Raw genomic sequence first — 16023 nt, forward strand, 5'->3', positions numbered from 1 at the left:
CGCAGAATTTCTCTGAACCTTCTCCACGTGGGGTCACAGCAAGAAGGCACCCACCTATGAACCAGGAAGCAGGCACCGACTCTGCGGGTGCCTGGATCTTGGGCTTCTAGCTTCCAGAACTGTGAAAAATAAGTTTCTGTTGCTTATAGGCCAGCTGGTCTATAGTATTTTGTTATAGCCTCCCAAACAGACTAAGACAAAAGGCTTTCCCCTTTACCTCCTTCAGGTTCCCGCTTTCCCTGACTGCCGTATAATTACACTCTCCAGTCACTGTATCCTATCCTGCCTTCTCCTCCTTCATAGTATTTATATGGCATATTATAGCTTTATTTATTTTTAATATCTTCTTTCCGTAATAAAAGATAAGATCCATGAAATAAGGGACTTGGCTTTGTTCGTTGCTCTATTTTCAGAACCTAAAATAATTTCAGGCACATAACAGACAGTCAAGGGTAACTAGTAAAAGAATAAAAACAGACCACATTCCTTCCCCTTCCGAAAACAGGGAAGAAGCCACCTTCAAATGCAACCCTCAAGATGTCAAAAAAAAAAAGGGGGGAAAGAAGCATGGAAATAAAAAACAAATAGGAGGTATAAAATAAAATGTTAAAAATAAGTCCAAAGAGATTAGACTTAAAATTTATTATAACAATACATGTAAGCAGACTAAACTCATCAGTTAAAAAATTAGAGATTGTCAAGTTGGATTTTAAAGTAATTCAGTTATGTGCTGTATCCAAGAGATATCAGGAAATCACAGGACATAGGAAGATTGCAAAAGATAGAACCGGCCAGTGAAATGCGAAGAATGTTGGTATATCTACAGTAATAACAGACAAAGTACACCTTAAGGGAAATATAATCCTAACCATATAATATTCAAATAAGGCAAAAACCCCACAGTATATTATTTAAGAACATACGCATATGCCATAAACATATAAATAACTGACTGATAGAGGATGCATTTAGGTTACCTGGAGATGGGGGGGGGGGCAGTGGTGGAGGTTGTGATTGGGGAAATATATAAAAGTGGTTTCAACTCTACTGATAATTTCTTTTATTATTCTAAGCGGCATGGTGGGTACATGAGTATTTCATAGAGTTTTATCATATCTGTTCCATGTTGAAAATAGTTCATAGTAATAAGAAAACTCTTCCCCAAATCTAGTTACAAGCAACTTTTGATGCAACAGGCTGTCCAACACAGGGTACCCTGAAAGTGTAGGTCAGAGAGCCCCTTGGGAAGAAAAGCGACACGGAAGGGCAGGACAATTGAATGAGATTTCCAAGCATCCTCTTAGGGAAGGCAAGGGCGTTCTTGGGTCAGCCAGTTACTTAAACTCAATCTCATCCTCGGGAGATGTGTGTGGCTATAACAAGGGAATTGTGAGTATTAAATGAAACAATGAATGCACTAAAGTGCTTGGTACCTAGTAGGTGTTCAGTGAACTGCATCAAGATCTTTCTGGAAATGAAGCAGAATAGAACTAGCAAGTTAGAGTCAAAGAGAAATTAGATACTAATTACTTCCCAGACTTCCCCAGGCAAAGTCCGCACCTGCCGGAGGGAACGCTGCATCCCGTTCATCTTTGTATCCCCAGCGCCCTCAAGCACTGTGTCTGGCGCATAATGGACACTCAGGCGTCATCTGGAGAATGCTGAAAGGTACCAGGACTCTTATGGACAAATCATATAAACACTGCAAATAAAGGAATCAATTTCACCTCTCTAGTTGTGAACCAGCAAGATTATAAACAAGGATAATGTTTACTAACACTGCTACTGTACACTTAAACAGCTCTTTTTTTGGGGGGGGGGGGCGGATCCACATTTTACAACAGTGGTATTAAACGTGTTCTTTTCACTTCACGAAAATTTCACGTCTTCTGTTTGTGTCACTCAGAACTCAAACAGGCCACTAGTTTTTCTTTCCTGCTTATTTGCTCCCCAGCAGCGGGCAGGGGGGGGCGGTTGGGATTAGGGACTTTACAAAAACTCCAGGTTGCCTCAGGGCCAATCACCGACTTCTTGGGCTTTATTCCTGGGGCAGGGAGGGCGAGGATGAACGGCGCTGACGGATACCGAGGCCTGCGCGCCGCCGCCTCCCCGCCCGGCGCGCACGGAGCGCGCTCAGCTTCCTTTGCCGGGGCCGGGGCTGCACGCGGCGTTTGTCGCCTTCGCTGGACGCAGGCAGGTCCGCGCCGCGCGGAGGAGAGCGCGCGCGGCCGATCGTGGCGAGGAGGTGGGCGGCGACCCATCCCATTGGGATTCGTCCGGTCTCTCCGCGCGGGGAGGCCCCCGGCGGGCGCGGATTTCCGCGGGGCTGAGTCCTGCCTACGTCTCAGTGGCGACGGAGTGGCCCCCGGCCAATGCCCGCAAAGGCGCAGAGCGCTCTCCCGTTTGACCAGAAACCGCGAGGGGAGAGAGGCGCCGGCCGGCTGGGAGGCGAGGGGAGCCCTCTCCACGAACCGCGCGGTACGTGGCCGCGCGCCCGGCTGTGTCCCCGGAGCGCCGCGGGAAGGGAGCGGCTCAGAGCAACAGGTGCAGCCCGCAGCCACTCCCGGGACGTGCGAGACGACCTGCAGGGGCTCGGAGTCGGTAAGGCGCGGAGAGGGCTCTCTCCACCCGCAGGGCTGCACCGGCAGGTCCCTCCTCCCGGGTTCGGGCGGATCAGCGGGCGGTGGTGCCTGGACACGGGGAGCCCTGCGTTCTCCGGACAACCGCCCCGGTCCGGGAAGGTCCAGCTCCGGCTCCGGTCCGTGTCCTCTCTCGGGCGGCCCCGTCCAAAAAGACGGTGCCACTAGGCACGGGCGCCCGGGCGCGTGCCCATCAGGGAGGCTCAGCCTCCGAAACTCGCGCTCTGCGTGCCAGGGGCTGGGTCCCCCGGCGCCCCGCCGCGCCTTCCCTCCCCGGCCAGCACCCTTCGCCGGCGCGACCCGGGCGCCCCCCGCGCGCCATGGAGCTGGCGGCCGGGAACCTCAGTGAGGGGAACGCGAGCGGGCCCGAGCCCCCCGCCCCGGAGCCCAGGCCTCTTTTCGGCATCGGCGTGGAGAACTTCATCACGCTGCTGGTGTTCGGCCTGATCTTCGCGCTCGGCGTGCTGGGCAACAGCCTGGTGATCACGGTGCTGGCGCGCAGCAAGCCGGGGAAGCCGCGCAGCACCACTAACCTGTTCATCCTCAACCTGAGCATCGCCGACCTGGCCTACCTGCTCTTCTGCATCCCCTTCCAGGCCACGGTGTACGCCCTGCCCACCTGGGTGCTGGGCGCCTTCATCTGCAAGTTCGTCCACTACTTCTTCACCGTGTCCATGCTGGTCAGCATCTTCACCCTGGCCGCGATGTCGGTGGACCGCTACGTGGCCATCGTGCACTCGCGGCGCTCCTCCGCCCTGCGGGTGTCCCGCAACGCGCTGCTCGGCGTGGGCTTCATCTGGGCGCTGTCCATCGCCATGGCCTCGCCGGTGGCCTACCACCAGCGCCTCTTCCACCGGGACGTCAGCAACCAGACCTTCTGCTGGGAACAGTGGTCCAGCCAGCGCCACAAGAAGGCCTACGTGGTGTGCACCTTCGTCCTCGGCTACCTGCTGCCCCTCCTGCTCATCTGCTTCTGCTACGCCAAGGTGGGCGCGGGGCGGTCTGAGGGCCCCCCCTTCCCGGGACCCGCAGCGGCCCCGCCCCTTTGCCCTCATTCCCCAGAGTTTTCTGCGGGGACCGCGCGGTGCCCCATTCCTGCTCCCCCGGCCTCGGCCTCGGCTTGGGCTCGCGGGTTTGACGTTGCGCGGAAGTTACTCGGAGTTTGGGCAACGCCAGGGAAAGTTTGCAGGTCCACTTCCCGGGCGTCGGTCCTCTCGCCCCGGCCCGGGGCCCTGAGGTTGTCCCGGTGGAAGGCGGCGTCAACGCCCACTTCTCAGTAGGTGAAAGCCGCGCCGCCCCTTCAGCCCGCGCGAGGACCACCCCACGTGGCCGCAGGGTCACGGCGAGCGCTCCATCCTCCTGAGCGCACGCCTTTGCCGGGGGGAGGGTCAGCGCCCCTCCGCAGCCCTCCGCGGGGCCCGATGGGGAGATTTCCCTGCCCGCGGGGTGCACGGGGTCGGGGGGGGGGGGGGCGGGCGGGGACCGGCTCTGTGAAGCCGCTGCTTCTGGCGACAGAGCTTTGACTTTCGTCTTATACACAAGTTGGGCGTTACAAATCCAAGTGGTTAGACAGTATTTCTTCACGGAGTCTTGAGGGAGTCTCCAGAGAACTTGGGATGGATGGGCTTCCAGCTGCTGTTTCCCCGTTTCAGTCCTTTTAGGAAGGGGTAAGGAATATGAAGTGACTCAGGTGGCAGGTCTAAAGCCCTACTGCTGAGAGACACACTGTTGACACACCTCTGGTCCCCTACCCTGGCACCTCCTTATTGGGAAAATGGCTGTTACCTTGCCCGTGCAAGCCTCCCCCTCGTAGCTCAGCACAATCACTTTCTCTTTCATTAATAACACATGAGTCTGAAGATTTTATACTGATCTGAAAGTCTTGTTTATACTGGAGTAAAAGTATATGCTGGACAGTCATGAGACGTGATTCACGGGGTGAGCTCCGCTCTCCCTGACCCACCCTCCCCAGACCCATCACCATGGGAAAAATACTGCTGTAACCACATTCTGAAATTTCCACAATTTTATCTTCATCTCTCTCTCCGTATTTCTCATTCTATTTCTCATAAGGCCGGGACTCTAGGACTCTGAATAATCAGATGAGGTAGAACAGCAGTCATTCCTTATATTCAATTCATAGAGTTTTTTGTGTTTTTTTTCCCCCAGCAGAAATCTTGACTATAAGCCACCTGGTTTTGTTTGTCCCCTCCCCCCATGTCATCTGTGTTGAGTTATGTCTGTTTTGAATGGTAATATTTCTGGATGTGATCTGGAAGAATGTCCTGCATCAAAGGGTTATATATAAAGAGATGCGGTAAAGACGGGGAAATCGGGAGATCACTGCAGCTTAGCTCTTCGGTAAATGGCTGTTTTATTCATTTCATCTTCTGCAAATGCAAATCAAAGCTTGGTTTGCACAGCCCAGTGGTCTCCAGTGTGCGCTATCTCACTTAATCTGCAGGCCACCCAGTGGGTTGGAGCCATTGTGCATATTTTATTGATAAGGAAAGAGGGTTCTGGAGGAGTGAAGCAGCTGACCCAGATTATGAAGCTGGTAAAGGGGTCAGGGAGGATTTCAGTGCAGGAGTTCCCGGTCCCCCAAGAGAGGGGCAATTGCTGAGGGCCTGTAGGGCATGGACCTTGGGACTAGAGGATTCTTACAATATTTGCTTCTTCATTCATCCTGACACGGATTAGACTTGAAGCATATTCTTCCTTCATTTCCCGAAAGTCTTTGGGGAACATAATTCAGGTCTTCTTAATGGAAACAACAAGGTAAATGTCTAGGAATAAATTAGGTTACATTTCTGTCATTTGAGAATTTATACAAGTCACACATAGGGCAAAATTTAAAAATTTTTCAAAAATTCAAAAAATACATGATCATTGGGATATTTTTTATATGGAAATAGTTTGCTTTTAAGCATAACTGGAAATTTCTTTGGAATTCAAGGTAATATTTGCATATTCATTCCAGGGCTTGAAAAAGTGGGAGTAATGACCTCCAGTTGCTTTTCTTTGGTTCAGTCATTAAGTGTCTGCTATGCACTGAAGGATTTTGCTCCTTAAATGTTACATTCAGGACTGATTATTTCCCCAAGGCCCAGGTCTGCTTGTCACTGTGAAAAATCACAAAGATCAAAAGGCATCTAAAATCAGAATTTTCTATAAACTAAACAAAGGAATTGCATTCCAGACTTGACTTCTGCACTTACGAGTATTTAGTGGAAGGTCCTTTGCAACTGACACTCCTTGGGAAACAGAATGAATGGGCTGGGGGGTGACTCCGGGCCTCCCTCTGCTGCCCTGGAGCCGCTCTTGTCCAGCGCTGGTACCTTGCTCTCTTCCCTCAGAGGGCATGCTTGTCCTGGACCCTCCTTGGCCCGACATGAAGATGACCTCCGGGCCTGCCCACCCGCCAAGTTCCCCCACATCCCCAGAGACATCCGACACCCAGGATGACCTTGGCTCAAGTTTGAGTGTGGGGTTTCCTGCACATACTCCTAAATGTACAGAATGACGGAGAAATGCCACCATGCCATGGTCATCATCTTCCAAAGAAATGTAATCATAACCCATCGTGCAACCCACGTTTTTCTCCTTTGGTGACAAGTCCTTCATTGGGTTGCATCACAGTTTATCAATGTGGGTTCATAGTGTGGGCTCTCGAAGTGAAACAGAGCAAAGAGAAACATACTTGGGTGTTTTCTCTATTGACCACTCAGCAACATCCCTTAGGCGTTTTGCAGTTACCGAGACGTGATCCCCCCGAGTTTGTGGAAGGAATGAGTAACCCCCGGGGTAGTGTTATGAAGCAGGTAACATTTGACTTTTCCGTATGGAGTCCTCTCCAGGTGGCCCTCTCTGATTTTGTTTTGCTGCGTCTCCTCTTGTCCCTTGCTTTCGGTGACCAGTGTCCTCCTGTGGTCTTCTGGGAAGGCTGTCCCCAAAGAACCTCGCCAGGCCGGTCCTCTCCAGGCAGGGTCCTGTCCAGCCCTTTCCTTCCCCTTGAAAGTTCTCCTCATTTGTTCCTGCCAAAGCCTCTCTTCTATCTTTGCCCTAGATTTGATTTTTTTATACCCCAGTTTCTGTTGGCAGGACAGTAAACTAACCCATTGTTAGAGTGTTGAGCGTGATCCCAAATGTCCCTGTAGCAAATGAAAAGCTTGTCTTGTAGAGACGCTAAGCCCCTGTAGGAGGTGAGGAGTATCTCAGCAGAGCTGCGAATTTGGAGTCGGAAATTCACGCCCCCCATGATGGCTGCTTGACCAGCATAGGAATCGTGGAGGGGGGGTGAATAAGTCCCGTGGCTTCACAATCAGGGAGGGGCCCTCCAGAAGGGCTGCATCCAGCCGAACGGAGCAGGCTTTCACGATAAGTCCAGTTCCGTTAAATTACCTCCGTGCTGCGGTGCTTCAGAGGGACAGAGAAGTGGCTGGAACACTGCTTCCAGTTTTTGGAGAGACTCACTGAGTAACGGATGGACAGTCTAAAGCCCTTAGTCACCCAGAGCTAATTTTCCTTAGATTTTTCACTCAGATGGGACATAAGAAAAAACTCAACACCAGTGTGGCATATGTACAGCCGTCTTGGCCCTGTTGTATAGCTTATGTTGTAAATTCTTGCATAGAACCAAAGTGACTCACATCATTGCTCCTGAGTATTACATTGGCGAGAGAAGACAAAGCTAGTTTCTCTAAGGAAGGAAACCAGTGTCTCCCTGGAAGCCTTCCTGATGAGACATTAATTGTAGAACCTTGCTGAATGGTCTGCCGGTCATCAGTGATGCTGGAGGGCAGTCTGTAGTTTTTCCATGTATCTAGGATTTAACATACGGCAGGGACCTGGGGATTGTTAAAATGTAGAATCTTGGGGGAAACCAAGGTGGAAGCGAGACCAACAAGGATGCACATATGGGTAGCGGTGTGGCTCTTTCTGGACGAAACCGCAGAGCTCCCTGCACCAGAACTCTCTGCCAGCAGGTGCTCCGGCCGCAGATGGCACCTGGGCGCCCCTCAGGGTTAGAGGAACAGGTGTCCTTGGCAATTCTTAGTCATCGTTACTCCACCACCTCATGTGAATTTCAGCTTGAATGACGTTGTAAATGATGGTGGTCCCATTTCAGAACGTCAAGAAGTGTCGATGCAAAACGGACAGTGATTTGTGCGGTCTGAGACAAACCGATTTTATTAGTCTGTGTTTTTCAGGTCCTTAATCATTTGCATAAAAAGTTGAAGAACGTGTCAAAGAAGTCAGAGGCATCGAAGAAAAAGGTAATATTCATGGGTTTACAGCCTATGCGCCGTTTCTAGAGCTCAGTTTATGTATACCCTTAGCTCTGCTTGCATCCACCCAATGCCTGTGACATTTTGGTTCCTGGGTACAGAGATTTGAAATGAGCCTCTTACCATTAGGCAGAGGGTAGAAATGGGAAGTCAGCTGTTCAGGGTGGCCAGGTGATCGCGCTGCACGAAAACGTGGATGCAAGTCTCGGGAGGGGAGGAAAGGTGTATTTTCTGGATTCTGAGCCTCTTGAGAAGGTATGTTCTAGGTTGGTTGGGACAGAGTGTCGAGTGGCTGGATCCGTACTTTGCATGAAAGTACAGTCATTTTATTGTGTATTTACCACCTCTGATGTGATTCCAGAAGGCCCTGTCTTAATAATCTTTCGAGAGAGTGTTGTTACAGTCTCTCCCTGAAGCCTCAGAAGCAGACACACTGTTCTTCTCTCTTCCTCCCAGACTTGTGCTGACTTTGGCCCCGAGGGGAGAGAACTAAAGATGGGAGGGGCCTCAGGGGAATTCAGCCCATTTTTAATTGTCTTTCTCATCCCGTGAATTCTGAATTCCAGAAGCTTCTCCTGAAGAGTATTACAGCATCTAACATCCTGCAGTTTATCACACTTCACATTTTGAGGAAAAACTATTTTACAAATCAGGATTAATTTACCTCTTATTCAGATCATATCTATATCATCTCTGATTTTTAGAAAGTAGAATGAAAGTTGATGAGATTATTAGACCACATGATTAGGGAGGAGGAGATTATAACCAGACATCTTTACACGCAAATATTACTCATAGCATCTTAAAATACCTTGTTTTTCCTTCTAAATATTTATTATGATCAAGGACACATAATTTGCAGAAATTATAGTTTAATCATATTTGCTTTAAAAACTTCTGCATAAATAAAGTACAGCTCTTCCTGACTTTTCCTTGTTTATAAACAATAATGTGGCTAAAAACACACCTGTTCTCGGAGTCCGTGAAAAGAAATGGCAGACAGTTGGTTAAAAAGCACAAAATTTAGCTTGTATTTGAAGAGGTTAACACCCTTGGGGAGGGAGGGGGCTTGCTGAACTTCCTCAGAGGTTATGCCCTTGGAACGTGGTACCTGCTTATGATTGATGCCAAAGATTTTCTGCCTCTTGACAGGAAGGAAATGAAACTTTTCTTTAGCATTGGCTGGATCTTATTTGCATGCTACAGTTAGTTTTAGTCTCTATATTTGAAAACTATTGGAGAGAAATTGTGGAGGTTCCAGAGGAGAAAAAGTGATTAAAAGAATGAAAATAGATCTTGGAAGAAATGATTAGAAAAGCTTCTGTTTTACAGTAAAGAGATCTAAAGATTAGTGATTAGTTTAACATTTACATCGTTTGGTTTTATGTGTATACGTGTGTGTATGGGTGTGTGTGTGTGTACATATATATGTGTGGGTATATATTATATACGTATGTGTAAATGTAATTCTTACCATGGGAGAAGTTCTCAGCATTTGGAGGAGGGAAGCTTTTCTCTTCCATGCTCTCAACCTCTGACCCTTAATAACCACTGAACAGATGGCAGATCTCTTTTGGTATATTTAATTGCCTCTTTGTTTGCACAGAACAAATAGAGTGTGGTGCTGGGGCGTGTGTGTGTGTGTGTGTGTGTGTGTGCACCTGCATCTAGGCAAGGGATAGCACACAGGTGCAGGGGTGGGGTAGGAAGAGGGAATGGGAGAGAGAGAGGAGAAGGAGGACAGGGAGACGGGAGACCCAGGGAGAAGAGCGGAGGGTCCAGGACGGAAAGCCAGCTTGACTGTCAGCCCTGAAGGCGGAGACTGGACTGGCTCATGGTGACACTGCCCCCGGGTCTTCGCACAGAAGAGCGTTCCTGGCGTGTATACATGTTCAGTTGCTGGCGGATGACGGGGTGATGTGATAAGATTTTGATAGTTCATTCATTTCAGCTGCGCCCGTTTCCAGCTCCCATCTCAGTGGCTGAGTAGGGTGCCTTCCTCTGTGCTGTATCCACCCACATAGGGACCCCTTAGTGTTAAGGCTGGTAGCGCTCACGGGGCAGAGAGTTAGGTCTTTCATCACAAACGTGCCGAACAGTTATCCTGCATGTTTGGAGGGAAATACAAATGAAGAGTGTGATTTCCGTTGCCAAAATAGTAGTAATCATAGTACAGAGCCCTGTGCTTGATTAATGCCAGGCTCTGCTGGACATAAAGAGACATTTTCTGGCAAAAAGCTGATTAGATACTAAAACGAGATTCTTAAACAATTTCCAGAAGACTTCCCAGTGGGATAGACCTCCCCATCGGATGGTTTCTTCTAATAAGGAAGTAGATGCGAGGCCCTTTTGGTACCTTCTCAACCACGAGGTTCTTTCAACAGCTGTTCTTTTTTTCCCCTTCTGGCTTGAAGTAATTCAGCAAGCTTTTTGGCTGTCATTTATACAATTTACAAAATGTTTTTCATCACTCTCATCTTTTAGTCACTGTTTTCTTCTCTGCCAAGTTCCATTAGACGGATTATGAATAAAATTCTTTGAAGAAAAAAAAAAACAGATGTCTCAGATGGCTTGAAAAGGAGCATCTCAGAGGAGGAGGAGAAATTAGTATTTTCCAGATACTTTCAGAGTGAGGAGTAAAAAGAAGGCAGGCTAATAAAGCGCCCAACCTCAAGTATAGGAAGTAGTATAGAGATTTAGCACATGACCTTAAATGATGACTTCTTCTCTATCAAACGATGATATGGTGCTTCTGTACTCTGCACGGACACATGGGGAAAGTAGGAGGTGCATCGGGTGCACATCCATCTGTGATTGAGGCCAGTGATACTGTAAGAAATGAAAATAGCCTCATTCCCCACAGAGGGGACTTGTCTCCTTACCTGCTGACATTTCAAAGGAGAAGAGAGGAAGCAGCTTTTGCGAACCTTTCCGAGGAGACGTGTGGGTCAGCCTAGGCGCTGTCAACATTGAGGGAATACTTTAGCCTTTCACTTGGGTTGGGTGAGATGATTTGCTTTTGTTGTGGCTTTTGTGGAATTCTTCACCGGTTCTTCAAACACCCGATTGAGATGTTTAGAAAGGCAGGTTCCTGGGCAGCTACCTAATCCCCGTGACCTATGGAAGCAGAGCCATCGGGCACGAGGCCTAGATACCAGAGTTTTCGCAAAGCTCTGCCCTGCATGATGATGGCTCGCTGATCTGCTGGAAAGCCGGGTTTGTGGCTGTTAGTACAATGCCTTATTTTGACCGGGTCTTGACCTGGAGCTGGCGTATTCCAGGCGCCTGCTTTCTGAGTCCGGTGTTGGAAGCAGTGGTGGCTGCAGGCCCCGTTCTGCAGTGTGGACTTCTTTCCTGCAATCCCTCCCATGTCTTCCCGGTTCCCTGGACCCAGAGGCATCTGCAGCAAGCCTCTGCTGCAAAGGAGACAGAGGAAGAAGCCATGTACCACCTCTGCCTACACGCAGGGATGTGCTCGCCTAACGTGACGCCTTGGCCGTGTGGATGCCTGTGGGGCTGAGCGCCAGGGCCCGTGTGCAGGGCGCCCACCTCTCTGACGGGCTGAATGCCTGTGAAACAGGCAGAAAATAAACAGTGAACCCTTGCTGACACTAAGCTGGGAGCACAAACATTCTATTAAACTCTTTTGGGAACAGGCTTCGATAGATGATATAGTTTATATAAGTACCGATTGAGTATTCTTTCCTGATTTATATTGTAATTGTAATCCGGTCACATTTCAAAGCTACAGGTAGACCAAGAAAAAGAACCTCGTTCATGGTTCTGAAAAGACCAGTGGAACTGCTAAAAATAAAAGGTAGATTTTGAATGGACTTGGGTAAACAGACAGTAACAAACACCCCATAGAAAACATACCATACTGCCCATTGCCCTACAATGATGCAAAGATACAATATGGCTCTTATCAATAAGCTGCCGGGGTATATTTCTGCCCTAAGCTTGGTACTTAGTAAGAACTTCCTAAAAGGAGCAATGCAACAGAATATCCAGAGAGTATTTTGTGAAGCACAGAGATCTTCTTATTGTCTTAGAAAGAACAGATGATGTGTTCTGTTCTCTTTGTAGGTGTAATTACGTCTAGGTGGTTTTTATTAAATCATCTGGGAATGTATCCCACACACTAATGGATAAACAGATTGATAGCAGACAGTCCCTTAATATATGTGAGCAGATTGCTTGTTCGCTTTGTGTGTCATGTGGTCGGTGGCTTCAATCGGTATACCTGCCACCCTATAAAAACCTGTCATCAGGTTTGTACCTGAGTTGTTTGAAGTGTTGAAATGGACCAGGCCCAGTCAGGGAATCATCAGGTTGGGTCACCCTCTTCACAGGCCAGGACAGTGAAGCCCAGGGAGGTGACATCATTTTTCACAGGTCGTTAACCCGTTTATGGCTGATGTCGGTCCTCGGCTTTTGCATGATCCGTGCACCTTCTGATGGTGAGCTTGGCTCTCATCTCCAGCCCCCCCGACCACCGCATGTGCCTTGACCTCGGCCTGCGGTCTGAGCATCTCCTCTCCCGTTTCTGCCTGGGTTTCCCGGCTTCCAGCCCGTCTCTTGGACAGACTTCTTCTCCGAGTCAGTCTGCTACCTCGTGTCCCTCCTGGAGGAGTCTTAGTCCTTACGTTCGGGGTGGTGTTGTCCTTAACAGCAGGATTCTAGTTCATGGGAAGTAATAGGAAAGTCATTTTGTCTTGTGGGAACGTTCCTGCGGGGCCGGGGTCTGAGCTTCTCCCGGGGAAGAATGTGTGGTTCCCCAGTGGTTTCCTAGTTGTGGAATCACTTTGCTCCACGCTGTGAGGCTGTAGGAGAAAGAAGCCTCCTTCCTTCTTCTCTCTCCTTCCCCTCAACCTCCCCCCACACACACTCGTGGACCCCAGTCGAGATCCCAGTCTCTGTAGAGGGGAAGGTGGACAGGGGACCACCAGCTAGGGCTTACAGTCGATTTAGGGCCGTGGCTGGGAGGGGACGAGGGGCACCCACGCTCTCCTGCTCTGGGAGGCGTCCTGACGACCAGGGCTTCAGGTGGTCACGTTTCCGCTCTGCATGTTCAACGCGGTCTTTTAGAGCGTCACAGCCTGGGCTTGATCTGAGGAGGAAGAGAGGCTACTGGATTCCCAACCTCAGGGGAGAGACTGAAAGCGTCTCTCTCTCTCTCTCTCTCTCTCTCTCTCTCTCTCTCGTGTCCTTAATAGTCCTTTCACCTTCGAGGAGCAAACGCCCTAGAAGAGAATGGAGGGGGATGGGCGCTGGAGCAGGGCAGGGAGCCGGCAAACGTCCCCCCTGTGATTCAGTTACAGGACTGAGCCCACAGACGTGCCCTAAGGCTCTGCGGTCCAGACAGCCCTGGGTGCTCAGACACAGGGATGCGGCTGCCGTTACCGGGTAGATCTTGTGGGATGTTCTCTCCCTGAGCGCCAGCTGTTAAGAGCACGGATCACATAGACCGGCCTCCAGCTGTAACTCTGCATCCCGCCGGGGGGCACCAGGCACTGTCCTAGCCAGGCTAGGTCTCAGTTTCCTCATCTACACCACGGATCATGATGTGGTCTGCCCGGATTGGGGGCAGCGAGTGAAGAATGCACAGCCAGCCGTCAGCCGAGGTCGCCTCTCGGTGCCCCCCACCCAGCCCTGGTTCTGCCGTCAGGCGGTTGAGCCCAGCTTACAACCTTTTAAGGAAGAAACCAGCTGATGGCTTTCTATTTTATAGTTTAAAAAATGTTAATAGCCCACCGTCTTTTGTTCGAATCCCTAGAGATGGAGTTTTCAGTTAGTTGCACGGTTAGCTTTTCAACGTGTCCTGATTTGGTGGTGATGGAACACAGGAAAAGTGTCCCAAGACTTAATCCCAGCCCTTTAGGTTTCAGCCCATGGCGGGCACTCAGAACAGATGCAGCGGGGAAACGGGGGCGCACGCGCGGCGCACGGGAGGGAAGGCTCCTCTCGTGCCGAGGTTATTGCTCGGGGAAGGTCTTCTCCATCATCTGCTCGGCAGAAATCTCAAAGGACGCGTGTGGACCCTGCCCCTGATTTCTAGGTGTTTCAGATTTAGGAGCGGCAGGGAAGGGTTGAGACACGAGCAAACAGGGAGACAGGCCCTGAAATGGCCCTCTGGACCCACTGCATGTGTTGGGGTCTCTAAGTGTGTCCAAGTTCAGCAAGGTGAACTAAACATCTCTTCTTGTCTGTTGAGGCAGCTCTTGGGAGCAGCGTTCGCAAGCTCAGCCGAGCTGCCTCCCTGGGCTCAGTCCCACTGTGTGCCGTGCAGCGGGGTGTAAAGTTACGGTGTTCAATCTGTGTGTTCCTGTTGCCATGACTCAAAGCACGCTTCCTGGTATCCACATGCGTTTCACATACCTGCTAGAATTCTTCCCTATGGAGGGTCAAGACCGGTCCCGGGGAAGTTTTGAACAAAACTGCTGCACGAAGCGAAGGTTAACACCTAAGGCAGATTTAGTACTTACTTGATCCTGTGAAAATACACAGAAAATTCTCGCAGGGCGTGCTGTAAAATGCTGGGTTCCTTTCCTGCTGTAATCGATGCATTGCTTTTCTTTTCCTTCTCCTAGACCGCGCAGACGGTGCTGGTGGTGGTCGTGGTTTTCGGGGTCTCCTGGCTGCCACACCACGTCATCCACCTCTGGGCTGAGTTTGGGGTCTTCCCACTGACACCCACCTCCTTCCTCTTCCGGATCACCGCCCACTGCCTGGCGTACAGTAATTCCTCCGTGAATCCCATCATTTACGCGTTTCTCTCTGAAAATTTCAGGAAGGCTTATAAGCAGGTGTTCAAGTGCCACGTTCGCAATAAGTCACCTCTTAATGACACTAAAGAAAATAAAAGTCGAATAGACACCCCGCCATCAACCAATTGCACTCACGTGTGAAAAAAGATCAGCGTGTTCTTCGTGCGGCGTTTTCATACTTGTGGACTAGACACATAAAAAAATACAATGAGGTGTTAAGCAAGGCAGCAACTCGTTACCTTAACAACAATTCATATTGTATGAGTTAAATTCCACTTGTGTTTAAAAAGTACTTTGATCTACCTGGAAAATCCCTAGGTCTAGTGAAGATTATTTCTAAATTTTATTTTATTTCTAAATTCTACTCCGTAAGCAAAAGAGAATAAAATAGTTTTACACCTCTTAAGAAATGAAAGTTTAATAGAATTCCCTAGATTTGCTCAATTCTTCATAGGATAAGGAATAAGGACCTAGAAAGATGGTCAGGAATATTTGTGATCTACATTTTGAAGCAAATTTATTTAGAAAACGTGTTTATGCTTTAGTTCTTCAATTTTAAGATAAGGGGTAATATTAAAACTGTGTGTTTTAAAGTACGATCGTGGACACATGAAAGTGTTCCCTGAGTTTTATTTTTGTGACCATTTATATTGAGACACTGCTATTTGATGGAAATAAGTTTAGTGCACATGTCACATTTGCTCCCAGTTGTAAATAGTGTACGGGGCTTCTGAGTTGTGCTGCATCTGTCTGCGATCATGAGGTCCATTAAGTTTATCTCAGGAGGTCAGCAGGTGTTGCGGCCATGACCCTGGGTGTCAGCCATCGGGATGTCAATTAAAAGCTATCCTGTGAACTTAGTCTTTATTGAGTTGACTAGAAAAATCAGGGAAAATCACCACCTGCAACTATTCTAATAGTGGAAGCTGTGAATGAGATTCTGAGAATGAAACTGGACATTAAAATTATATATATATATATATATATATATACACATTATATATATGGCAAGGTATTAGCTATGCCTTGAATGGAATCTACCCAAAAGAGAGAATTTTAAAAATGTCAGTGAAGATGATGTACAGAAAATAATTTCCATAAGTTCAGAACTTAGCAAGTCATATGAGATAATTGTCATGCCATGTGAGGAAAGCATACTAAATGTTTGGTTCAGATAAATTTTGAAGAAAGCAAATCTTATGAATGGCTATATGTAGGGATATCATATCTTGTACAGACAAATGCTTTTTTCATTAAATTTGTAATGATGTCTAATGCACATTTACCCCAAATATCATTCCCTCTGGAAATGTTAATTTGGGGTTCAAA

The 16023-nt window shown here is 48.8% G+C and overlaps 1 protein-coding gene across 1 annotated transcript; it reads left to right on the forward strand.

Moving 5' to 3' along the window:
• The first annotated feature begins 2959 nt into the window (after positions 1-2959).
• Positions 2960-14835, forward strand: GALR1 (galanin receptor 1). Its single transcript, XM_068563580.1, has 3 exons — positions 2960-3625; positions 7850-7915; positions 14518-14835. Exons 1-3 carry the CDS (start codon positions 2960-2962, stop codon positions 14833-14835), a joined length of 1050 nt encoding a protein of 349 aa, XP_068419681.1.
• Positions 14836-16023: the final 1188 nt, after the last annotated feature.

The sequence above is a fragment of the Eschrichtius robustus genome, chromosome 14 (genome assembly GCF_028021215.1).
Source record: "Eschrichtius robustus isolate mEscRob2 chromosome 14, mEscRob2.pri, whole genome shotgun sequence".
Taxonomy (NCBI): domain Eukaryota; kingdom Metazoa; phylum Chordata; class Mammalia; order Artiodactyla; family Eschrichtiidae; genus Eschrichtius; species Eschrichtius robustus.